Genomic DNA, 27,771 nt, shown 5'->3' with positions numbered 1-27,771 from the left:
AGATAAATTAATACATACCTATCTTTATTTAATGCCTGCACTTTTAATCTTTGTACAGCCTTGTGAATGTGTTAGCATTTAGCCTAGCCCCATCAGGGCTCGACATTAAGGCTTGTCCGCTTGTCCGGGACAAGTGGATTTTTTGAAGGACAAGTGTAAGAGAAAATTAGTTGTCTGACTGGACAAGTTAAATTTCAAACAATGTTACTTAACGTTATGTGCCGTTAACGACAGAGCAGAACACGCAGCGCAAACACAGAGCGGAATATTGAACAGAGAGCGCAGCGCGCCGACACAAACACACACACACGTTTACACCTTGCTGTTATTGTTACTAAAGAAGCTGCGCGCGCATGAAACCTGATCGCCGAACACAGAGGGGCGGGGCGGCATGGAGTTGAGAGTGATGGTTCTTCAGGCTCCGGCGTGAATATAAATGACAGACACTTCAACCGCAGTCCATATTTTTTCTCTTCTGAAGTTAGGTACATCACATAATGGGCTTAAAATCTTGTTTAAGAATCTGTTTTATAATGAGAATCTCTCTTTCCGCGCGCCTACGTGTGTGCGCGCCGCGTGACAGCCGATTTGAATCTGACAGAGTTCATCACTGTACATTAAAAAATCCCACACAAACATTACAGCGTAAATGCTAGGATTAGATTGATTTTATATATATATAAAAGATAATCTGGATACATTTACCCTAATACGTTTTTTAAAACATGGTAATGTTTTGCTTTAGTGTTTTAATGTCAGACAATCATTGAAATGTGAGAAAAATGAAGAGAAAGGCAGCAGATATAGCATTCTTCTTCAGAAAGAGTAGCAAGAAGCAGCCAAATGAATCTTAGTAAAATACATTTCAGTGGCCTACAAAATTCACATGATTTTCTGGTCTCTATAGTTTTTTCAGCAATGGGTGATATAAATTCTGGTTTTAAAGTAAATTTTAAAAGTTTTATTTGATTAAATAGTAAAAAAGGTACATAAATTGTATGTTAATCTCAATTCATTTTTAATTGAAATTAAAGTTTTGTAGCAATTGTGTGTTATACATCATTGTGATTAATGCACCTATAATACTTACAGGTAAAATTATTTTAAGGTTGAATGATAGAGATTTTATGTGCCACCCCAGAGTTACTGCTGGCCCCTGCCTGGCCACCCCTATGAAAAATCCCTTGCTCCGCCACTGATTCGCAAAACACAAAAAATAAATTATATTATAAATCTTTACCCAGACAAGTGACTTTTGTGCATGGACAAGTGAAACATAAATGTACTTGTCCGAAGGACAAGTTCCTCAAAAAGTTAATGTCAAGCCCTGCCCATTCATTCCTTAGGGTCCAAACAGGGATGAATTTAGAAGCCACCAAACACTTCCATGTTTTCCCTATTTAAAGACTGTTACACGAGTAGTTACACAAGTAAGTATGGTGGCACAAAATAAAACTTTTGTTTGGAGCCATAGGAATGAATGGGGCTAGGCTAAATGCTAACACATTCAAGAAGCACTTTACAAAGATTAAGTGCAATCATTGAGAAAAGATAGGTATTTATTAATTCATCTAAGTTGAGGTAAAAACAAAGTAAAATATTGAAAAACTGTGGTGTTTGCCTTTAATAGTGGCACATTGATAACTTAAAATATTATGGAGATCCATTATCTTTGTGCTGATAACACAATGCTCTATCAACTGAGCTACAGGAACACCTGCATAACCCACTGAGACAGTGACAGCACATCATTTTAGGTAAAATAATAAAATAGTTTATTAGCTTCTGAGGGTGTGATCAAGCTCCACTGCAGCGAAGCAGTAAAGCTAAACGACCAATCAGTAAATCATTATGATGCGCTAAACTTTGTTTTTAGGCACAAATCATAATAGGATTTTAGACCTATCTGGTAGGCCTATGTCTAAGCGAGGGGTGTTTACCAAATACTGTAAATTCTCTTGATGAAACCTATTTCTCATACTATACAAAACCATAAATGTGTGTTCCTATTCATACTACTGAACAGCTTGTTTCCTGTGTAAATAACTCCTTTTTTACATGCAATTCACAGTAACCTTTGGACTCATTATCTGTCCTATTACTTCCTAGAAACCAAACACATACACTCTTCTTCGGAGCAGAAATCAAATGCACCTATTTCTGAATAAATAAAAAAGACCTGAACAGATGCAAGCATAACCAAAATGTATAAATCATGATGTAAAAACCATAAAAAAGGTCAAATGAAGATAAGTACAGACAAATATACAGTTTAAAGAACTATCTGACGGCCTCAACTCACGCAGAAGTAAAAGCGCGTCAGTAGAAAAGCATCATTTTCAATAATTGAAGACTTTATCCCCGGCTCTGATACAGCTCGTTCCTTTAGTAATAACAAGTAGGATCTGTCATCGCATCTGTATAGATTCTAATATCTCTGATCCCAGCACATTTTAAATGAGTTAAAGGGGTCATGTGACATTGCTAAGAAGAACATTATTTTGTGCAATGTGTTTACATAGTTTAAGGTTTAAATAACACATTATTTTCTGCATTCCATACATTATTCTTGCTCCTCTATGACCCGCCTTTTTGAAACGCGTAGTTAGGCCATCGCTCTGAAAAGTTTAATCATGTGACCCCTTTAACTTAAAATAAGTAATGAGAGTAGCATTTCTGTTTTAGTAATACTCACATGATTTAGATTCAGGAGAGGGTGGGGAGATGTTGGATACGGCCAGGTCGCTCTTTGATTTCTTGGGCTTTTTAGGATGGATCTGCCAGGGTTTCTCATTACCCCTGGAGTCTCGTCGTGTGCCTCTATATTCTACAGAGAGAGAGAGAGAGAGAGAGAGAGAGAGAGAGAGAGAGAGAGAGAGAGAGAGAGAGAGAGAGAGAGAGAGAGAGAGAATGCTACTTATATGTCTATAGCAGGAAGCATGACATCAACATTTTGGTGTACAGCATTCCTGCCGAACAGCTTGCAGGGCACTGAACTAAACCCACCTGGAGAGCTATCAGCCCACAGAGCAGCAGAACCTGACAGAGTCCTCTGAATCCTGCCTGGACTCTCCTGCTTCGTCTGCAGATGGCCGATAAGGAAAGGTATGGGGTGGTCTGGTGTCTCTGTTATTAGCTTGGTCATCATCTCCTATGAGAGCCAAAGAGAAAGTGGTCCAAAAACAATACTGTCATAGATATATAAACTCAGAGGCTTCATGCCCATGCAGTCCAAAAAATGTTGGGTTGTTTTCAACCCATGGCTGGGGAAATGTTTGTTTGTTTGTTTTTTTTTACCTGAGGCTTTGCAATGTTATGGTATGGTCTGCAACTGCCCTTTGAAAATTGCGTGTCTACATATAACTGGCATCTATGTAAATGTATATCTATGGTCAACTTTGTTAAGCCACTCTGCAAGAGCAAGGAGGTCCTACCTCCACCATCTGAAAAACTAATTACGAACAAGAGAAATATACAAAAACTGATATTAAGCATACTGAGCTATAACATACAGAAACTTATTGTTAGAACTAAGAAGGTTTTGTCCCTCCAAGGTATAAAAGCTACATTAAATACAATTTTAAAAGTTGCTGTAGGGATCCTCAAAATGAAATTTAAAATACGTTAGGCTTTCTTCAGGTTGAAAAAATAGATCCATGCAATGTGCTTTAAAAAAAAATGCAGGTTTCCAACAGTCAAAGTCTCCACTTAAAGAAACAGTAAGTAGGGTTTTAAGTGTTTTATTATTCAAAAGTAATGTCTTTATTCATAAATATGTCCTCACTGGTGTCAAATGACCTCTGCCAGTGATCTGACTTTTCTTTGTAAGCTTAGAATTTCTTCTCTTTATTTACATTGAACAGGTAAGTCCAAGGAGGCTTCCATGTCGTTCCGCCGTATTGTTAAACTACAGTATAATAGCAGAGAGGGACAAAAAGCACTAGCCTCCCAACACGTTTCCATTCAGAACACGTGAACCAGCTGCAACGGACAAGGAGATCAGTGAGTACATAACGGCTACCGTAGTTGCAACGCACATTTGGAAAAGCGAGGCGCTAGAGAGCACTATTCGTTTGAATGCAAAATACAATTTAACTGGTTAATCCTACTTATTGTCCCTTTAAAAGGAAGCCCTGTTTAAACTGGTAGTCAAACACAGTGGTGGGTTTCTGAGTAAGCTAATAACTGGCTATAACCTGGCTGACCAGCCACCACTCTCCACAATATGGTCTTCCAATACCAATTGCATAAACATCTGCTAAGCTAAGTCTGACCAACTAGCAGTTAATAAGGGTTAATCAGTCTTACTTTTAGAATTGAAATGAAACCAATGTGGTGTGCACCGCAAGAAGAAGAGGAAGCCTTTATGCATGGAGTTCGCATGTTCTCCATGTGACATTGTGGATTTACTCTGGGTACTCCGGTTTCCATCCACAGTGAAAAGATATATGCCCGGTTTCACAGACAAGGCTTAAGCCTAGTTCCAGAGTAAAAGGAAATTTGAGCTGTCTTAACTGAAAATAACTTGCCCTGTAATATCCTAAAGAAGACAGCATAAAAATCTGACTTTTTCCATGTTTAAATGCTATATTTGGGTCCACAAGGATTCTTTCAACCTAGAAATGTGAAAAAGATCAACCTTAGTAACTTAGTTTTGGTAAACCATTCTCTGCAAACATGTGAAAAATAGGAAATTGAAATGTGGCTCCCCTTGTGATGTCAGAAGGGGATAATACCGCCCTTAATGTGCACTATCCAACCACAACACTGCCATTGAGTGCAGAGATCAGCTCATTTGAATTTTAAAGGACACACCCAAAAGCGACACATTTTTGCTCACACCTACAAAGTGGGAATTTTGACGTGCTATAATAAATATCTCTATCTCTATATGGTATTTTAAGCTTAAACTTCACATATGTAATCTGGGGACACCAAAAATGTATTTAATTTCTTAAAAAAGTCTTGTGAAATCAAATGTCCTCTTTAAAATATGTTTGGCCACCTGTAATGTTTTTTTCTAAGACATTTTTATAAAAGTGAGTTAAATATCCTTGTTTAAGGCATAGTGCTATCTTAGGCTAAATGTTGTCTGAAACCGAGCCATATAATTTAGGTGAACTGGAAATGCCAAATTGTCTTCCCCAAACTACAATTTGTGTATAGATTAACGTATGTGTAGATTAACTGGTTCTCGCCATGAATATAGCTATAGATGATGGTGGTTTTGCATAAATAAACAAATAAATTACACAAAGCTTTATGTAACAGACTAAAAAAGTTATAACCAGTCTTAAAGAAAAAAATGTACTGGCTTAAAATGTTATGAATGAATGGAATGAAATAAAAAAAATGCATTTACAAAAAAAATGCGGCATGAAGTTTAAACAATGTTAAGTCAATTCAACCCACTTTTTAAAGTTTTGGGTTGTGATAAGTTGACATTTTTTAACTTACATTGTTAAGTAACATAAAAATATATAAGGAATAATTGACGACGGGCCGTTTAATTATAAAAAAATATTATTTTTTGAATAATTCAAAGGACTGAGTAAATTATTCTGCTTATACCACAGAGTTACCAAAAACATTGTTCTGGTGTCTATTTTTACAGATAATCACAAATGAATCACCACAGATACAACATATTAATGCAGTTTTTACCACAAATACACTGTAAAAAGTGAAAAGTTGGATCAACTTAAAAAATTCCTTCTGGTAACCCCCCCAACAAAAAGACTTTTGTTTCACTTTAGGTGAAAAATTTAAGTTTATATGTGTTACCAATTGAAGTATATAATTTTTGGTTGAACCAACTATTCACTTTTTACAGTGTAGGCCACAGTGGATAACCTAACAACAGGGGGCGCATAATAAAGAGTAGTAATTTGTGTGTACTAAATTAGGTCGGGCTGAGTTAAGTACCCAACACTCCCCAGTGTGCAATTGCCCCTGTGGTAAACAGTAAAGCATGGTGTGGATTAACCTCACGAATGCAGCATCTGTCTCAAATCTAAGAGGGGTTTCCCTGCTTCCTGCACTGACCACTTTAATGTAGATGTCACTCGAGTGATGTCACAGTTAAAAGTCGCACTGAAATACCATTTAAGATTCATGAATGTGAGCTGTTTTTATAATCTAATATTTGCGAGACGGAGAGCATTCAGATGTACTTAAATTTAGGTCAAAGTCCCTGAATAGAAATAAGCTTCTTAATGGATTCTCTTGCAACATTGGGATGCGGAAAAAAACAGGATCTCTTGATCATACTGACAGATTGAGAAAATTGGCAGAGTGGAGGCAATTTCAGCCTCTCTAATAGACAAACTGACTCCTCGCCAGGCAAACACCAAAGTAGTACAGCTCAGATGAACTACATTTCCCAAGCACACTCCTATTTGTCAGCGAGAAGAATATTTTCTACTGTCCATTTCCACAGCAGTATACAGCTTTGTTTGGAAAAGCATCCAGTACAACCATACACTCTCAGAAAAAAGGTACAAAAGTTGTCACTATACGGTACAACACCTTTAATAAAGGTCCTAATATGTACCATTTTTTTGTTTTGGTTTTGTGGTTTTAAGTATTATATTTATCTGTTTCTTAAGTATTTATAATTTAAAGTCTTCTACCTAAATCTTGGACTCCATTAATATTTTTCTTTGCCCTTGATTTTGAGAATTTTACATTAAACCAACATGAAGAAAGTCGTGTCATAGTCACAAAAAATGTGATTTATACGTGTCTAGGCACAAAAAAATGTTGTGCCTTGAGCACGAATGTCTTTTTCGTGTCACTCCGCACGAATTTCTATAAATCGTTTTTTTGTGTCTGTGGCTCAACTTTCTTTTTCGTGGCATTTTATGTATTGGTTTTTTCCACTATTTTTAAATAATTGTCGCTTGGAGTTGGGGTTAGAGTTGGGGTTTGGGTTAGGATGTCTAAAAATGTAACAGAAAGTGATTCTAACCCCAATCCCAAGCAACAATGGTAAGAAAATAGGAAGAATGAGAAACAATGAGAAAACAATACATAAAATTACACGAAAAACAAAGTCGTGCCACAGACATAAAACTATTTATAAAAATGACACAAAAAAGACATTCATGCTCCAGGCAAAAAAGCAGAATTTCGTTAAATTAATCAATTTTGTTTGTAACTATAACACAACTTTCCGTGAGATCAGTCTGGATTAAACAATAAGAAGGTCTGCAGATATCCCCAAACTCCCAACTTCCATTTCTGATACATTCCTTTCCATTACCTGCCTAGCATACAGTGGTTTAACACGCATTTCACAACACTTTTAAATCTAATGTTCATTTATTGCCCAGAGATGACTATAGACCCTTTGCAAATGACCTAGACCACGTGACGACGCCATGCTGGACGGCAAAATCACTGACGCACTAGGTTGATTAGTAATAGACGAGCGGGATTTTTGATTAGTTTTAAACAGTTTAAATATATATTACACTAAAATACATGGCTTCTTATATTAAGGAAGTTGTTGTGCCATTATCGGTCAAGGTAGGGCATTTGGTAGGTCCTCACAAAAAGCGCTATTTAGAGAAGTTAGAAATAGCGGGACTGGATACTGACCCTTACCTTCTTCCTCCTTCAATTTTCACGGACCTCATTAAATCGCAGAGTCTGCCCGAATTCAGCCCGCATGATTTGTACCACTATGTGGTAAACGGGATATCCTCATACACTGGTGCTGATCTTAAGGCTTTTAAAAGTCTGCAGAGCTGCCAACTTCTGAGTTCAGCTTGGAGTGATATTTTTTTTGGGGGGGTGGGGGTTTGTGGTAATAATTTTTTATATAAGTCCTAACCATTTGCCAATTAATAATAGTGTGGATTTTAGCTATTTCTGTGTTAAATAGTTGGAAAAGACTGCGTTAAAATGGTTCACAATACAAATCGAATCATATTTTAGAAATTAAATTGAAATAAAAGCTTTTACTGAGTTTAAATGCCTGAGATTAGAGTCTTACTATTATTTTATACACTTCTATTATGCTTTCCTTCTGATAAAAGTTCCAAAAAAGTTCTTAAAATCTAATGAATAGACTACTGGTCTCTGTAAAATGTATAACTGCAGATAACAGCAGCTTTGATTCAGTTTATTCAATTCAATTCAATTCAATTCAATTTTATTTATATAGTGCTTTTCACAAAAGTCAATTGTTTCAAAGCAGCTTTACATAAATAGAAGCAGTGAAAAGCACAGAAAACGACAGATAGCACAACAGAATACATGATAGCATGAGCAGTTAAATTTGCTGCAGCTATGACTCAATATTATAATTGCACGTATTACTAAAGCAACGTATAGAAGAGGAAGCTAGGTAAAGCCCAAAAAGGCTGCCTCCCCGGGGTGAAAAACCCCCTAGGAGAAAAAAAAACCCCGTGCTTTTATCCGAGGAAAAATAAGTCCTAGGAGGGAAAAACCCTTGGGAGAACGGAAATGGAGATTTAGCGGAGATTAAGCGGTTCTGCCGGTGATCGTTGGTCAGGTATCAGCTGGGCATAACGTTGAAGGACGGCCAGTAGATCAGAGGTGTGCCGACTTTCACATCTACCGGGACTGGGTCTGTTTGTCTCGTCCTCGGGTCGAGGACGAGACAGGGAGAGAAAAACAAAATCGTATTAGCGTAGCAGCCGTTCATATGTATTGAAGTGTCACACAGTGATGTGGTTTAACTCAGCTTAGTTCCAGACAGACTAAATATTGCGGCATAATAATATTATCCACAGTTGAGGATTTAGCAAATTGGGGGCCCAATGCGAGGGTATATATGGTAAATAAGGGTCACCTTCCGATCTTTAAGAGAAAATGAAACCTGACGACCCGTTTGACTAAGGCCTAAAGCCCCACTGTCGTCGTTAATGCAGGTTCAGTGGCAAACGGGTCTATATTGTATACCATTTACAGGACCAGGAGAAGACGCCAAAAACATCGCAACCCGACCATACGTGTTAACCCGTTTGACTAAGGCCGGAAGCCCCACTGTCGTCGTTAATGCAGGTTCAGTGGCAAACGGGTCTGTATGGCATACTATTCATAAGACTTACGATAGCGCCAAAATCGCAGCCCGACCATACGTGCCAACCCGTTTGACTAAGGCTGGAGGCCCCACTGTCGTCGTTAATGCAGGTTCAGTGGCAAACGGGTCTGTATGGCATATTATTCACAAGACACACGAAAGCGCGAAAAACGCAACCCGACCATACATACCAACCCGTTTGACTAAGGCTGGAGGCCCCACTGTCGTCGTTAATGCAGGTTCAGTGGCAAACGGGTCTGTATGGCATACTATTCATAAGACTTACGATAGCGCCAAAATTGCAACCCGACCATACGTGCCAACCCGTTTGACTAAGGCTGGAGGCCCCACTGTCGTCGTTAATGCAGGTTCAGTGGCAAACGGGTATGTATGGCATACTATTCACAAGACACACGAAAGCGCGAAAAACGCAACCCGACCATACATACCAACCCGTTTGACTAAGGCTGGAGGCCCCACTGTCGTCGTTAATGCAGGTTCAGTGGCAAACGGGTCTGTATGGCATACTATTCATAAGACTTACGATAGCGCCAAAATCGCAACCCGACCATACGTGCCAAACCGTTTGACTAAGGCCGAAAGCCCCACTGTCGTCGTTAATGCAGGTTCAGTGGCAAACGGTGGCAAACTATTTAATGCAATTCATTTTAAGTGTTCATGTAGAAAAGGTTTTTATTTATTTATTTGGTTGGTCTGTGTTATGACCGTGAGTGCTTTGTTCCGTGAAAATAACTATTGCGAGTTAAGAACCTTTACTAGACAAATTATGCGAATGCTTTGTTGAAGAGAAAAGTTTTAAGTCTAGATTTAAAATGATCGACTGTGTCTGATTCTCGGACATCGGTTGGTAAATCATTCCAGAGCTTAGGGGCTTAGTAGGAAAAGGATCTTCCACTTTTAGACACTTTTGATAGTCTAGGGATAATCAATAGGCCAGAATTTTGCGACCGTAGTGTGCGTGATGGATTGTATTCTGATAGTAATTCTCTAAGATATGAGGGTGCTAAGCCATTTAAAGCTTTGTAGGTGATTAATGATATTTTAAATTGGATGCGATATTTAACTGGTAGCCAGTGTAAAGATGCCAGAATTGGGCTTATGTGGTCATACTTCTTAGATCGAGTAAGTACCCTTGCAGAAGCGTTTTGAACTAGCTGAAGCTTGTTGACCTGATTTGAATGGCATCCCCCGAGTAGCGAGTTACAATAGTCTATTCTAGAGGTCATAAAAGCATGAATAAGCTTCTCTGCGTCAGATGTAGACAGTATATGGCGTATTTTTGAGATATTTCTAAGATGGAAGAATGCTGTGCGGCAGACGTTGGCAATATGACTATCAAAGGATAAGTTGCTGTCGAACATCACACCTAAGTTCCTAGCCGTGGAAGATGGCACCACAGTACAGCCATCTATGTGCAATTTGTAATCTGACATATTATGTTTGTAGCGATTTGGTTCAATAATAAGTACCTCTGTCTTATTGGAGTTGAGCTTAAGAAAGTTATGTGCCATCCAGTCACTAACATCGCTAATGCAGTCTTTTAGCTTAGAAAACGTGTGTGTTTCGCTGGGATGCGAGGAGATGTAAAGCTGGGTATCATCCGCATAGCAGTGAAAACTTATGTTGTGTTTCCTGATAATGTCTCCTAGGGGTAACATGTATAACGAGAACAGGATAGGACCTAAAACTGATCCCTGCGGTACACCGTATTTAACCAGGGAGTGATATGACTCTTCCTCATTTACATAAACAAAGTGATAGCGATTGGTTAGATATGACCTAAACCAGGCTAGCGCCTGACCACTGATACCAACATAGTTTTCTAGTCTATTGAGTAGGATTCTGTGGTCTATTGTGTCAAATGCTGCACTAAGGTCTAGTAATATAAGAATTGAGATTTCACCACGATCGGATGTTAATAGGAGGTCATTTGTAACTCTAAGCAACGCTGTCTCTGTGCTATGGTGGGGCCTGAATCCTGATTGGAACTTTTCATATGTACTATTATTTGTCAAGAATGTGCGTAACTGGCTTGCCACTACCTTTTCTAATATTTTCGAAAGAAAAGGGAGATTTGAGATTGGTCTAAAGTTATTAAGTTCTCCTTGGTCAAGCTGTGGTTTTTTAATCAGCGGTTTAATAACTGCTAGTTTGAAAGCTGTTGGAACGTATCCTATTTCTAGCGATGAGTTAAAGATATTTAGAACCGGGGTTGACACTACAGGGAATACTTCTTTAAGTAGTTTTGTGGGAACGGGGTCTAATATACAGGACGATGATTTGGATGATGTGACTAGTTTAGAGAGCTCATCTATTGTAGTAGGTTTAAATGAATCAAGATGTTCGTATGGTAGTCTAGTGTTAAGTGAACTAATGGGTAGAGTGGTGGCTGACTGGGTAGCTACGATGTTTTTCCTAATAGCCGAAATTTTGTTAGAAAAGAAGTTCATGAAGTCGTTACTATTGTGTTGAAGTTTACTATTGGTTTCTGTTTGTTCTTTGTTTCTAGTCAGTTTCGCAACTGTGCTAAAGAGGAAACGAGGGTTATTATGATTCTCATTTATAAGCTTGCTAAGATATGTAGATCTGGCGGTTTTAATAGCCTGTCTGTAGTGTTTAACACTCTGTTTCCATGCTGCGCGCCATACTTCTAACTTTGTGCTTCTATAATTTCTTTCCATTTTTCTAGCTGCCTTTTTAAGGGCTGCTGTGTGATGGTCATACCATGGAGCTGGTGGTTTTTCTTTGAATCTCTTTTTTCGAATGGGAGCAACGGCATCCAATGTGTTAGAACAGACATTGTTTAGGTTTTCTATTTCAATATCTAGATCGTCACAGTTATCTGCTACATGTTTCATTTGGGACAGGTCTGGAAGAGTGCTAATAAAGCTATCTTTAGTGGTGGAAATTATTGTTCTGGCTAGTCGGTAGCATGTTGTAGATTGAGTGATCCTATCTAGAAGTACAGTGTATGACACAAGGTAATGGTCAGAAACTGCATCACTCTGAGGTGATATTTCGACGTCATTAATATTGAGTCCGAGTGACAGAATTAAGTCTAATGTGTGATTACGAGTATGCGTTGGTCCTGTCACGTTTTGTCTAATATTGAGAGAATTTAGAACATCTATAAACGCACGTCCTAATGCGTCTTTTGGGTTGTCCACATGGACATTAAAATCACCAACAATAAGAGCTTTATCTACAGTGACTACAAGCTCAGATAGGAAATCTGCTATTTCATTAAGGAAATCTGCATGGTGACCCGGTGGTCTATAGATTGTCGCTAAAGCAAAAGAAAGCTGTTTGTGGTTACGATCAGTTATTTCCATATTTAACAACATTACTTCAAATGATTTAAATTTTAGCTCAGATTTTTGGTTTACTTTAAACATTGTGTTGTATATTGTAGCTACACCACCCCCTCTCCCCTTTAATCGAGGTTCGTGTTTATAATAATAGTCTTGTGGGGTGGATTCATTTAAACTAATGTAGTCGTCTGCTTTAAGCCAGGTTTCTGTTAAACAGAGTACATCTAAGTTTTGGTCTGTAATTATTTCATTGACAATAGGTTCTTTATTGGTAAGCGATCTAATGTTAAGAAGGCCGAATTTTAAGATTCGAGATTCATCTGTTAATGTATTGTTTTCTAATTTTATTTGAATCAGATTTGTACCAGATGTAACAAGCGGTGCCCTGTATTTATTTGTTCGGGGAACAGATACAGTTGAAATGTGCTGATATTTCGGTAAGATTGACTCGAAGTGCTGGGATATAAGTGGTCTTGATATATCACGGCAGCTAACAGATGGACGGTTAAGCCGATCCGTCTGTTTCCTGACCTGGGCCCTGGATAGTCATACTATATCAGAATTAAGACTATTGATCAGATTTTTAGTGAGTATAGCACTTCCTTCCGATGACGGGTGAAGGCCATCTCGGGTTAGGAGAAATGGTCTTCCCCAGAAATGCTTCCAATTGTCTATAAACCCTACATTATGCTGAGGGCACCACTTTAACATCCATCTATTGAGAGACACTAATCTACTATGTGTTTCATCTCCCCGGTAGGCGGGGAGGGGACCAGAGCATATTACATTGTCTGACATTGTTTTTGCAATTTCACACATCTCCTTAATATTATCTTTGGTGATTTCCGACTGGCGGAGCCTAGTGTCATTCGTGCCGGCGTGAATAACAATCTTAGAAAACTTCCGCTTAGCATTAGCCAGCACTTTAAGTTTGGATCTAATGTCAGACGTTCTGGCTCCCGGTATACAGTCGACTATGGTGTTTGGTGCCTCAATGTTAGTGTTCCTGAGTATAGAATCTCCAATGACCAGGGCACTTTTAAAAGGTGTTTCAGCTGGTATACTCCTTAGGGGATCGAATCTGTTAGAAATTGTCGTTACGTTATGGGTCTTAGAAGGACGCCTTATATGACTATGCCGCCTAACAGTCACCCAGTTTGACCGCCGACTTGACTCTGATGACGGAACCGAGCCATGTGTATTTTGATAAACACTATGCGCGCTCGATACAGTATTTGTAATATTTATATTAGCATCTGATGTCGGAACCGAGCCATTAGTCTTTTCGCTCGATAGATTATTTGCGACAGTAACATTAGCGGTTTTGCTATCCTCAACTAGCGTTCGGATGCGCGATTCTAGTTCAGCAACCTTCTCAGTTAACCTTAATACTTCAATACACTTAGTGCATGTAAACCCCTCTATGCTAACAGCAGAAGCTAAACTATACATGTGGCAAGTAGTACATGTTACAATAACAAGCGGAGTCTTACCGCTTTCATGCTGGGCGATGGCGTCTTCGTTTACCCGAACGCGGTCCCCGGAGCTGCATCGCGTGGGGTGTTCGGTTGTGACACCCTTCGGTCGCCTGCGAACGTCTGGGGCCAGGGTGATGTTTGGCTTGCCGAATCTGCGAAGGCCGGGCAGCGGTTCCTCCACAGCTTCCCGATCGCTTTCATGTCGTTCACGGTCCGTGAAGCTGCATCGCGTGGAATGCATGTTTGTTGCTCGCTTGTGGACGTCGGAAGGCAGGGTGAAGTGGGCGCTGTACCTCGCCTTGGATCTGCTAAAACCGGGAAACAACTCCTCCACAGCTTCCCGCTCAGGTGAGGATAGGTCAGAAAAGCATATATCAGATGAATCCGCCATTAGATCGGAAAATGCTAGCTTCAGCCTCCACCGTGTGGATGCTAGCGGGCTATATGCTAACAACACTGGGTGTTTATTAGTGATAAATAATTTCACGTGGTAGTACTGCTCAATAATCGTCACGGTAAAGTATTCCTATGTAAAACTAATAAGTTATATTATATAAATAGGAATAAGATGGTAAAAAAAAAGCTTTTAGATGATGAACTCGACGGAGCTACGATGCACGATCTGTTCAGCGTGACGTCACCAACGTCGTATGCTTTTAGTCGTATTCTCTTCTGAGAAAGAGAAGCGTAAAGTGATGATTTGTGATTGGTGATAGAGGGACTGTCACAATCAAATAAACCAAATGAGTAGTTTATATTAAACTAAAGCAACAGATAATGTGTATGTCAAGACCATATAATTATATTTCGTATATATTATTGTTTATAGATGTCAAATATCAATTGACTTTTTTCTCTTTTATTAAAACCTGTCACCGCAAACATCACGCAGGCTTGTACTGCTTGCAAACATGCACACGCGAGTAATGGTTGATTAAAATTTCTGTTTTCTGAGGGTATCTGCGTGCGTGGAATCCGGGCAAGTCTCTGCTTTTCATCCAGACCTTGACGCTTTGTGTGTTCGACTGGTGCGGAGCTGACTGATCGGCGTATGACATCAGAGTAACGCGAGAGCAAAGGTAAAGGCGGACCCTTTTGTAACATTTTGACGCTCTCGCGGTACTCTGATGTCCTCGCTGCCGAACTTCCTGCGCAGCGCCACATAAAGTGAAATGCTCTTTGACTCTGCAGCAAAGTACCAGCAACATGAGAAGTGGTGGCACGCAAAAGACAGTGAAGGTACGTTCAAATATAAAAGTGTCAGTACTGCGAGCACTGGTTTAGCTACTTACATCGTGAAAATGGATGTGTGGCGTGAGAGCGTGAGAATGGGGTCAATTGCGTGAGAGTTGGCAGCTGTCGCCCTGTCCCAAATGGCACACTCCGGACTTGTGGTCCTCCTCAGAGTCCACACTTTGATGACATCACGTAGTCCAGACTTTAGGGACCCTTGATGCGAGTCCACGTGGGTGCACCGGAGTCGTATTTTGGGACAGACTCGAGCATCACACCGGAAATAGGTAGAGAAGTTACCCGTCAGTGTGAACTCCTCCCTTCCGTCGTCTGATTGGTCTGATTGCCCTTTCGCAAGGACTTCTGGGTTGGCAAAGTCCGCGAAGCCTGCTGCAGTGTGGGCTTCGCTGAAGACCGCATCAAGGGGGCAAAGGAGGCTCTGATGAGCACACTTCAAAGCGTAAAAATGACAGATGGGACACCCTATGGCCTCAAAGACTAAGCGAGAACGCGCAATTTAAGGCCACGAGACCGAAAGTCCACATGAAGTGCGCCATTTGGGACAGGGCCTATGATTTATGGTGTCACTGCAGCATTAAACAATAACAATCATGTAAAAATTATGTATTTATGCCACTTTTCTGTAATGGTAGGTGCATCATAGCAACACGAAATAACCATTTTATGACCCTAACGAACACAAACACGTACTTGTTCGGCTTGCCGTCCGTCTACAACATAGCACTTCCGCCGTCCGTCATGGCGTCCATAATTCGCGCGAGTAGAGCGTGACGTCACGTGCAAGGGGTCTATTATATGCACCACATGTACTGGCAGTCTAACAGTAATTGTCAGATTGACAGGACAGAAAAGAGATCTGTTAGTACACTCTCAAAAAAAGGAACAAGAATGTACAAAAGTTGTCACTGGGGTGGTACCTTTTGTACCTAAAAGGTGCATACTGATAGCTTAGATGTACATACATCACTGGTTCCTTTATTAGGACAATTTTTAAAAGGTACCATCGCGGTGACAACTTTTGTTAATTTATGGGAGTGTTTGCAAGAAAAATCCCAGCATGAACTTCTGGAATAATATGGAATTTCTGTTGAGTTCAGCTTTCTTCAATCAATAGCAGTATATAAAGTACTGTATACTGTGTGTAGTAGGCAGATTTTTGTATGCAGTATGCACAAAACATCCTGATGATCTACTGCATCTGCCAAAATGTGCCGTATATAGCGAAGCAAGCTGAACATAATGTTGTATCCCATAATGCAATACTTGATGTTTCTTTTTTACTTTCACGAATGGACTGGATTTATTATCATCTGTAATTTATCTCTTATTTGTCTGATTAACCATTATCTGATCAGACCACCAAGTGTTATGACCCCTTTAAATGGACTAAATTGCACGGAAAAATTGACATTTTGTTTCCAAAATACTAACTGGATGCTACTCACTACTACTTTATTGTTGCATAATCTGTAAATTTTACACACTGTTTTAAAAATACTATGCTACGTATACAGCAATTTATTATAGACATAGACTCTCAATCCCATTACATCTAAATACACAAATTCACTGTCAGAATAAAAGTTACAAAACTGTACCTTTTTTGTCGCTGGGGTGGTACCCCGAGGTACCGTTTTGTACCTTTACAGGTATATAAACATAATACAATGTTGTACCTTTTGAGGTACATCACTGTTCCTTAATGATCTATTGTGTACCTTTAAAGGTACAGTTAACTGTCTTGTACCCTAAAATTTAACTGGTACAAAATTGTTCCTTGAGGTAAACAACTGGTCCTTATGGTATAATATTGAACCCCATAAGGTTCAACATTTCAATTTGTTGTATACACAAAAAGGTACAAAAAGGTACCTTTTAGGGTACCACCCCAGCGACATAAAAAGGAACTTTGTACCTTTTCTCTGACAGTTGTCAATTTAACATGTTAAACTTTTACACATTTTCTGCATTTTTTGCATTATGTTAGAATTTAAATTAGAATTAAAATACTTTACAGTTCTCTGAAGTGAAACAGACCAATTAAACAAATCAATGTGTTGTCCTTGTTTTTGTTGCCACAAATTGTCTAGATGACTCCGTTACTGCTAGTGTCCTTGAAGCCTTGAAGATGTATAGCGACAAATCAATGCTGTAAATCCAAGCGCATCATTGATGCCCACTTTGAATTACAGCCGTGTGAGAAAACAAATCTCACTTTAAACTATAAACTAATCTGAAATATCCTTGTATACCTAGTCTTATCTTAATCTTGAGTAGCATACATTACGAAATTGAAGTGCTTTTGATTTATAAAGTCAAAAGGGACTGTTGCTATGGCAATGCTTCACTATCCTGGGACATACAACGTCTCTATTAATTATGAAGAGTCTCAGTTCTGGATTGATTAACTATATAATGACATCAACTGGCATTTTATATAAGATCAAGTACAGTAACATTACAAGAATGCAACTAGCAAGCTAAAACAAATATATTAGATATAACAAGATTGAGTGCTCCCACATTTTTACTATGAATAGGGGATATGGCTGCTCTGGCAATGGAAGTCCCGCCTTCCAGTTAAAAGAACCAATCATCACACGATAAAGAGTTGCAATTAACACTGGTGATTTTGCTGTGCACATGATTTTAGAGATCAAGCCGATAGGACTTTAATCTTGCAAACATTGCCGCCTAGGGGCGCAAATTCTCTCAGGGAACTTTGGCAAGCACTTTAAAATGTCTGCGAAGATATTTATATGACATTATACAAAACAAAATCAGCCATGTTATGTAAACAAATGGGCAACAATCAATGTAAATTGACCCAAATGCAAAGGCTCCACTGACGCAACCTTCATGTCTCTCATGAAAGCAGGTTTATTATGGTTCTTCATAATTGCAGGCAGCCAATCACAAGTGACCTCCAAACAGTAATCAGCAGTGATACTTGAGGTCACAACATAGGCTATACAGAAGATATTAAGACACCACATATTATCAGATGCTGTTTTAACAAATCAGATGTATCCAAAATTCACTTTAAGGAAAGTCACTGACTGACTCTATTTGCTCTCCTTTGGGCGGCTGATGTCAGATATAACTGTTGGTAGGAAATATATTGTTTGACTGTGACCTTAGAAATCGATTAGACAGCTGTCTCTGTCAGTAAGTCCAGGTAGAGCTAATGACCTCAACAATGGGATGTATGGCCCTGCGGCTACTCTCTAACCTCCGAAGAGCCTGCATCAAATTAAAATATATTGCATCAAAAGACAAGCCAACAAGTGATATAAGAGCTAGAGCTGGGGAGGGATGTTTCTCACATGGTCGGATGGTTCACGAGGGTTCAAAACAAGCTGGCAAGGTTTCTCCGACAGTCATAAATCACAATGAAAATGCTGCATATTTATCACTAACAGTACAGATAAACTCTTTAGAAAATGAACAGAGATGCAATAAGCTGTTTTAATGTTGATATTACAGTTTATATGCAGAATTTTTTATCAGAACTCCTGTTTCCCCTCTGTTTCCATCATTCATGTCTTATGTCACAGCAGGCAGACACTGGATGAACACTGAGACAGAGATCTGGATGTTTTCCAGCCCTTGAAACAAGAGGTGAAATAAAGGAGTGCCACAGCTACAAAGATCCACACACAGAGAGATTCAACTGTTTACAATCCATTTAAAATGAAATCCCAGCTGAAAACAACATTTTGTTTAGTTTAAAACTGTGGTTGGAAGTATCTTTTCTAATTTAAGACAAGGTTTGTAAAAAAAGACACTTTAAGTGGCTTAAAAAGTAAGTTACCTGGTTGCCTTAAAATGTTTAGTTCATTCTAATTAAAAATATAAGTCAACCTAAAAACGTTGAGTAAAAATGTTTGTGTCAACTAATATTTTTAAGCTGAATTAACAAAAAATTTGAAGGCAATCAGGTAATTTACTTTTTTAAGTTGAACCAACAAATCTTTTTTTTACAGTGACATGCAAGTGTAAACGGGAAAGCTTGTATGCGGTTTGGATGTTCGTTTACACGACAGCAGCATTTTAGGTTTCCTAAAAATGCAAAGGTTTGATGGTTCCAAAGTGCTAGTTTTATGAAAATGTCGTCTCTGTTTAAAAATAGCTGCTAATCTGTGATAAAGGTGACATCATGTGTTACTTCAGTCTACAAGCATGCACAAGTATAAAACAACAATGGTGGCCTACAGGACTGTGTTTGTTGTTTATTATTGCTTCTCCAACAAAGTTTACACAATTTTGCCACTTCATAGTCCAGGGTTCCTTGCAGTAATAAATTTACCTCATAATCCATCTGAATCAGTTGGGGAGAGTTTTATACGATTTTATAAATTACATTAATTTATAATAAATTCTGTGCAATTAAACCTCAGACAAATAAGGCTACTAAGCAACAGCACTACATTGTGTCATACACTGTCAAAAAGAATATCAAATCAACATATTTTATGTTACTTTAACTTAACAAATTAAGTTAACAAATTAAGGCAAAGGCAGACTCTAAATCATCTGTGCTTTTCTTACTGGATCTTTCTGCAGCTTTCACCACATTCTCCTGTAGAACCTCATGGGTGTCTCTAACACTGCACTTCTATTGTACCTCTCAGGCAGGTCATTTAGGGTATCCTGGAGACGTGACGTCTCCAAACCCCAACGTCTCAGTACCGGGGTACCTCAAGGCTCCGTGCTTGGACCACTGCTCTTTTCGATATACATGACATCCCTGGGTTCTGTCATTCGAAAACATGGCTTTTCCAACCACTGCTATTCGCATGACACACAACTCCACTTTTCGTTCCACCCTGATGATCCCACGGTTTCTGCCCGTATCTCAGCATGCCTGAGGGACATCTTACTCTGGATGAAGGATCACCATCTCAAGCTGAACCTTGCAAAGACAGAACTGCTTGTCATGTCATCTGAGCCAAAGATTCATCAAAACCTTTCCATCCAGCTAGGTTCTTTGACCAACATGCCTTCCAGGACAGCTAGAAACCTGGGAGTGGTCAGCTTAGCTTCACGGAGTATGTGGCCAGCACCGCCCGCTCTTGTAGATTCATCCTCTACAATATTAGGAAAATTAGACCTTTCCTAAATGAGCATGCTACGCAGGTCGTAGTCCAAGCTCTTGTCCTGTCCAGGCTGGACTACTGCAATGCGTTACTGGCTGGACTTCCAGCCTGCACAACCAAACCCCAACAGCTGATTCAGAATGCAGATGCAGGAGTGGTCTTCAATGAGCCAAAAAGGGCGCACGTCACTTCTCTCTTTTTCAAGTTACACTGGCTTCCTATAGCAGCTCGCATCAATTTTAAAGTTTTGCTCCTGGCCTTTTCTACAAGTTAATGACTAAATGTAAATGTATGTTAAACAATTTCAACTTGTTTTTAAGTTATGTAAACTTATCACAAGTCAAAACTTAAATAGTAGGTTGAATTGACTTGCATAACCAAGTTGTTTTAACTTCCTTTTTTCGGTGCAGTAATATGTTTTGTTTAATTAAAATTCTAAGTTTGAAATTGTTTCATTTCATGAATTTCCTTTATTGGGGGAACACAAAAGGATGCCACCTACACAAAAGGGGGGTATATGCCAATAAGTTTAAGAACTGCTCAATGCTTTGGCCTTCTTGATTGTTTGTATTAATTGTTCTATAGAAGAATGCGTATTTGTGCATTGGCATGTAGTATTTCTTTAAAATGTAACATTGCCATCTACTGGCCTGGCATGCATAATATAGCGTTTTTAGTCGTCTTTTTGGATCCATGTAAACATTGATCTTTTTAACAGCATTGTTGCGTGCACATGACATTTCGCAAAAGCAGAAAAGGAAAACCTTTCATTTTAGTTTAACCCAAGGATCGGGTTTGTGCATATTCTACTCAACCATGGGCTGAAAAAAACAGCATTGCATTAAAGTTTATTAGAGCAGAACTTCTACTGACAGTCAAAATTTGACCAAGAGATCCAATTTCTGAAAGAATTATTTTCTTTCAGACAGTCAGGTGAGATTGTCTTGTACCATAACTATGTGTTCAACAGAGGGGAACTCACACACCATCCACACCTCAGGTGTCTGCAGGTCACTGCTACATTAATTACTAACTGGACCGCCAAGAAACGACTATAAATAAAGACAAGGGAACTCTCCATTTCCTCTCCATTATCTAAACCTACTGTGTGTGTGTGTGTGTGTGTGTGTGTGTGTGTGTGTGTGTGTGTGTGTGTGTGTGTGTGTGTGTGTGTGTGTGTGTGTGTGTGTGTGTGTGTGTGTGTGTGTGTGTGTGTGTGTGTGTGTGTGTGTGTGTGTGTGTGTGTACAGCCTTACTACAGTAATAATTCTTGCCTCAACAAGACCCATATACTGTAGCCTTATTATTCTCTATCCTTCATTTAAAATTTGACTATAACACAGGACTAAAAAGTAACCCAGTGCCATAAACGCACCTTATTAACACCCTGTTAAGTTCTCACCGGCTTCTGGTGGAAACTTATGATAAAGGACCCGCAAGCAACACAGAGCAATTCTGTACCAATCAAGACTGCACAGTGCTTGATGTTTCAATTGCCCATGGTGGCTGTCAGTTTCAATTACAAATGGGAAATGCGAAGATTCTCCAGCCAATTGATTTTATCGATATTCCCTGCACTGATGGAGGGCTCAATTTGTCACCTGTGAGACACCGCGGAGCTTCCTAATGACAGTTTCAGCTCAACAAACCCAGGGCTGTAAAGCTTACATACCTGGAAATGTTAGCTAGTCAAAAAAAGTATATGTCCAAACACAAGCATATTTATAATTCATTTCTTTTCTATTCTAATCACCATACTTTCCGGACTATAAGCTGCACCGGAGTATAAGCCGCCTCATTCAAAAATGCGTCATTAAGACAAAATAACATATATAAGTCACTGTAGACTATACGTCATAGAAAATGATTTCACAAAATCCAAGCTGAAGAACAGACATTTAATCTGGAAAGGCAAGTTATTCAACTAAACAATATATTAAAGGGGCCATATCACAAAACTTTTTTAAGATGTCAAATAAATCTTTGGTGTTCCTAGCACACATATGTGAAGTTTTAGCTCAAAACACCATATAGATAATTTATTATAACATGTTAAAATTGCCACTTGTATGTGTGTGCAAAAATGTGCCGTTTTGGGTGTGTCCTTTAAAATGCAAATGTGCGGATGAAGTGCAAACACTGACCACAATAATGGTGGTTTGTTGAAATAGAAAATTGTGTTGTGAATTACTTTCTCTTTTTCTCTGCACTAAATGGCAGTAATGTGGTTGGATAGTGCAGATTAAGGGGTGAAATTATAATAATAAGAGCTCCTTATTACATCATAAGGAGAGCCAAATTTCAACAACCTATTTTTCACATGCTTGCAGAGAATGGTTTACCAAAACTAAGTTACTGGGTTGATCTTTTTCACATTTTCTAGGTTGATAGAAGCACTGGGGACCCAATCATAGCACTTAAACATGAAAAAAGCCAACTTGAAGTTCGCATACTCGCCATTCCACTTTACTGAATCCATTGAATTACAAAAATACAGAAGCAGGATATGGCGGACTCTCGCGGCTGTAGACAGTAATGTTGTCTCTTGCCTCATAATTGTCAAAATTTATTCATACTGACTTACAAGGCGCACCTGACTATAAGACGCAGCACCAGCCAAGTTATGAAAAAAATGCGGCTTATAGACCGAAAAATACGGCACTACTGTATTTTTGTGCTATTTGAGAACATAGGTTTAACCAGTACATGACTATTTGTCTGTCCCACCAATGCTTTCTTCTGCAATTTTGTAGGATGACATAAGCAGCATAGATACAAGATACAGGTACAGCAGGTCAGCAAGAAACTAGAAGAGCAGAAATGACCAAACAACCATCTAGCCCTCGCTCCCAGTTACAATACATCACAATATCAATGAACATTAGCTGACACTATTTCAGAAAGGTCTAGGCTATGATCCTTTCGGGAATGGAGCATCGGAGCATCAGCTGAGCCACACAAATTGTCCTGAATGCTGTATGACTTTTCTGACTTCACTTTATGGCCCAAGTCACCTGGTGATTAAATATATAGACATATACCCTGTATTTTTGTTGCACCAATTATTCTCATAATACATTATTTAACTCAACTTGCTCTATATTGCTACATTGCTTGGTTGAGCCAGTTGTTATACAGTTTTACAGCATGAGGTTCACATAGGTTATTGATTTTGCTTATGAGTTCATTATAAATTTATCTTAAAGGTACATTTGTTTAAAATTATACATTGGAAATGGTAGCAGGCATCTCTTTTCTATACGGACAAGAATCTCAAAATGGACATCTTGTTTGGTTTCACTTTTGTAATAATGTTTACCTAGATTATAAATCTAAGCTAACAAGCACTGCAACTGCATCGAACCCCACATAACACAACCGTCATTCCAAGTGTTACACACGCCATGATCTCAGTTAATAAAATCGATAGTATCTATTAAACACCTCAGCAAAAAAACCCTCTCCCCCTACTGTGCGGGACAAGGAAATCTTCTAAAAATATCACCGAGCAGGACCAATAAAACTCGAAGGTCCCTGGCCAAGATTTTATAAGGCACAGTAAAGTGAAAGTGCCGCATGTGACAGATGCTGAGATTGCACATCAAACTTCCAGCCATCACAATGAGCCTCCAGCACACATATAAACTCATACACTAGCCAAGTGAAAAATATGCAAATGGCATATGTTTCAAATACAGAAACTACGTCTGTGATGATGCCTGTGGTTTTATTGCCTAAATTCATTCGAGTGTACTGTATGATAATCAGATCTCCATCTGCTCAGGCTACTGTAAATAGTGTGGTTGAATCCACAATACACACAACAGAGATCAATTATGCTGCTGATTCTAAACCCTCGACTGCTTTTATTACACCGTCTACAACCATTTGACTTTCCGAGGGTCTCTTTGATTGGCTATAGATTACCTGCTTTCCTGTTCCTACCCTAAACTTGTTCTTGTTACAGATGAATGGAGCAGATAATCGCTGCAGTTGCTTGGAAGCCCACGAGCACAGCTGATTTTTGGAGGTGGCGACAAATACAGCGACATGCATATCTTACATAGATGGGATAAAAATGATAGACTTTCACTAAAGGTTCATAATTTATGGAGGAGTATACATAACATTGGTAATGACTTAATGCATGTTGGTCTAAAAAATTTCTGAGCTGTCATTGGGGCTGTACACTTTTAAAAGGTCCTAATATGTACCATCTGGGTATCGATAAATATACTGTACATTTGGCATCTATGCATACCTTTGAGATACTAATATGCTCTCATTGATACCAATCTGTACCCCTTACAGGTACTAATATAAGCTCTTTAGGTGTAAAGGTGCACTTTTTGAAAGAGTATCGCCTCAGTGTCAGCTGGGACCAGGGGCTATCATCATGCACCAATTTTTTTAAGGAGGCACACTGTGTACAGTTTACAGAAATTTGTGCATATTACACACAGACATCAGGCACCATTTTCCATGGCACTTACATTTCTAACAATCTGAGCGCCCCTGCCTTCATGCAAAAACCTCCAAAATAAAAGTGTTGACTAACTTTTATATCAAATACTATTCAATCGGAATAATGACATATTAGCATCATATTTACATTTGAAATGGCATGTTTTGTTTATTTACGTTTTGTTTAATTGTGTCATTAATGAAACTGCATTATCCTATGAAATTAATGTAATTTTAAATCCATAAAGTATATAAACAATGAAAATGACATAAGCATAACCACGTGATTTATTTTAATGTTCAATAATGATTTAAAAAAATATGTTTAGAAAAAATTATTAGAGGAACAGATTCTTGCATTAAATTTTACCTCATGTGAACATGTGCGATTCCGCGCCACCGTGAACTCTGGCGAACTTTGGAGTTGTACCACGATGAATCTAGAAATCTCTACTAATATAACGTTGAGCCGGTCACATTTTAAACCATACATTTTCTACACAGAGGAGGTTAACTACACATTACCGTACTGGGGTTTGGAAATGTTGTGAGCGTTGCTTACACGTTTTGATTCCTCAGATAGCCAAATGCAGTAGCAACAGGCCAACGGCAAAGCTCGAGAGCGCGCTCAGACGCTGATGACGTCTGCGGCTGCGATTACAGCGCCTGCCGCCAGAATAAAGTAATGTAATATTACTGATCAAAACACTATAAAAACGGCAAAAATCTCTGAAAAGTGACAAGGATGCAGCGCAGAATTGATAATATTGTGCAAATTAAAAGGATTAAAAGACAAGTAACAGATTAATGGACGCTTCTTTGATTTTAAGATTGCATGTAAAATCCATTTGGCTCAAAAAACCGAGGAGGCATGACGCCTCTGGCTGGGACCATTGACAGTGTGCATAAATTAATGCAATTTTATACTTTTATGCATATGACAGATGCTTATATTCAAAGCAACTATTCAAGTTATACATTATATTTGTATGTGTGTTCCCTGGAATTGGAAACTCAGAACATTTGCAATGTTAATGCAATGCTCTACCAACTGAGCTACCCGAGCTCATAGCCTACCTCATTCCAAAAAATATCTTAAAATTTTAATAATGGTCAACACTTATAGTTTGGAAAAACATTTTTAATATAAATTGCCTACCCTACAGTATATAATTTTTGTTTTTTTATATAATGTTTGGAAAATCACATATTATTTAAAACAGTCAAATCTAAGGTATGCTCCTTTCTAGCTTGTCAAGGAGCTTTAGTATTACAGTACCTGAAACATTAACAGAAAATGCCTCTTCACAGTAAAAAAAAAAAAAAACTTTTCTTTCATCAAGCGAAGCATATAAATTATTGAAAATAAAAAGGAAAGCAAGTTCTCAGTGCGGATAATTATCCTCATTATATTCATTTAAAGCACACCTGAGAGGCAAAAGAAAGTTCTTCTAGGAAATCTCATGCCAGTACCAATAAGCATCTCTCTATTCATTAGCGCAAAAGAGTGTGCTGTACAAAACAGTACATATATACCTATAATCCTCAGCCCCCGCACAATATGTCAGTCTTCTGGAATATAAAACAGTAAAAGCATTAATATGATGAGGGAAAATTGTATTTATATTGCTTTGAAGACATATACGTATGCTGCAAGTGTTGTTGCTTAGTGTTATATTTATTCCATGTTTATTGCAGGAGCATCTCCTCATTAATTCAGAGCAGGCTGAAAGCTGTCTGCAAGTGTAGACTTTTGACCAGCCTTGCTGGACATAAAAATACAAATTGTGTCATAATTTATGTACTCACCCCTGCTTGTTCAGAACAGGTTTGGAATGGGGTTAAGTAAATGATGACAGCCGTTTTTTTTTTTGGGGGGGGGGGTAAAGTATACCTTTAAGTGAATCTTTGCTGCTTTTACAGTGAGTACAGTGGTAACATATGGAGCTAATCAGAAACTGATAACAGTTATGATGTGTAAACAACTAGCGCTCTGTTTTAGTTGTTTGCAGTAACATTATAAAGTAACACAAATGCATAGTGTCTGTATGCATGCCCCATGTGTACCATACTTTAAAAACTGCACAGTATTCCTTATATATTTTGTCACAATCCACGGATGGTGGAAAATAAGATATATTTAGGATCGCACTTTGCAGTACAGTATTCTAATTACTGTCTATTTACTGTACTAAGTACTATACAACAAAAAGAACATATAATCAGGAAAATCAGGGCGCAGCGTCACAATAATCTCAGTGTTTACCAGTCCAATTACACACACAATGTGTCTTCATATGTGGGGGTATGAAAATGAGGGCTTCCAAAAAGCTTTTCCTGTAGCATATTTAGATATGTAGCAGACTAAGACATATTTTCTGGAGTAAAAAGTAAAAAATTCATTGATCTCTATTACATCATGTGTACTTTTCAGCAGTTTCTTACAGTGTATGTATTATTACTGAGTTACTTATTAAATGAATTCAAATCAGTTTTTTAATATGTTACATCTTAATGCAAAAAATACAGTTTTTGTGATGACTTCTAATGCACTTATCTGCACATCTTGAGCAGCAAAATCCTTTATGCTTTGATTTCAAACAAATCTAACTGAAATCCAACAGGATACTTTAGTTTTTACTGTAACATACAATTTCGGGATACTAAAGTGTTTTTGAACTTTACTTAAGTAAAAATATTAATGTATACTACAATACATACTACAGTTTTTCACAGGATAACTACTATAATACTGCAGAATATGCATCAACAAAAGTGTAGTAGTTACTACAATATAGCCTACTACAGTAGCATACAGTTTAAAATAGTAAATATTACCACAGTGTTTACGCGAATTAGACTATATGTCTGGTTTCTCTTGTTGTAACCAAAAACGTCAGAAATTGTGTTAGATTTATCTGAAAAGCAAGACATACATTCTTGTATCATATAACTTCTTAAATATCTTTTTAAAAGATGTTTAGATTATTTAGAAACACCAAGACATAAACATAGTATTAAACATATTTTTGCACTGCATTCAGCTTTCTCATTTGAAACTATTACACGGTTTAAATAAAGACAGAAAGCAG

General features: G+C 38.4%; 1 protein-coding gene across 1 annotated transcript in view; it reads right to left on the bottom strand.

Annotated features, from left to right (window-relative positions):
- c22h8orf34 (chromosome 22 C8orf34 homolog) overlaps window positions 1-27,771 on the bottom strand; it is a 98,963-nt gene that overhangs the window by 69,921 nt on the left and 1,271 nt on the right. Inside the window, exons 2-3 of the mRNA XM_065258099.1 lie at window positions 3,007-3,151; window positions 2,696-2,827 (exon numbers count right to left, since the gene is read on the bottom strand). Of these exons, the coding sequence (XP_065114171.1) occupies window positions 2,696-2,827; window positions 3,007-3,151 (277 nt within the window). The remainder of the gene's footprint in view (window positions 1-2,695; window positions 2,828-3,006; window positions 3,152-27,771) is intronic.

This window comes from Paramisgurnus dabryanus, chromosome 22 (assembly GCF_030506205.2).
Source record: "Paramisgurnus dabryanus chromosome 22, PD_genome_1.1, whole genome shotgun sequence".
In the NCBI taxonomy this organism is placed as follows: domain Eukaryota; kingdom Metazoa; phylum Chordata; class Actinopteri; order Cypriniformes; family Cobitidae; genus Paramisgurnus; species Paramisgurnus dabryanus.
The sequence above is the reverse complement of the archived record's forward strand: the minus strand, read 5'-3'. Positions and strand labels throughout refer to the sequence as shown.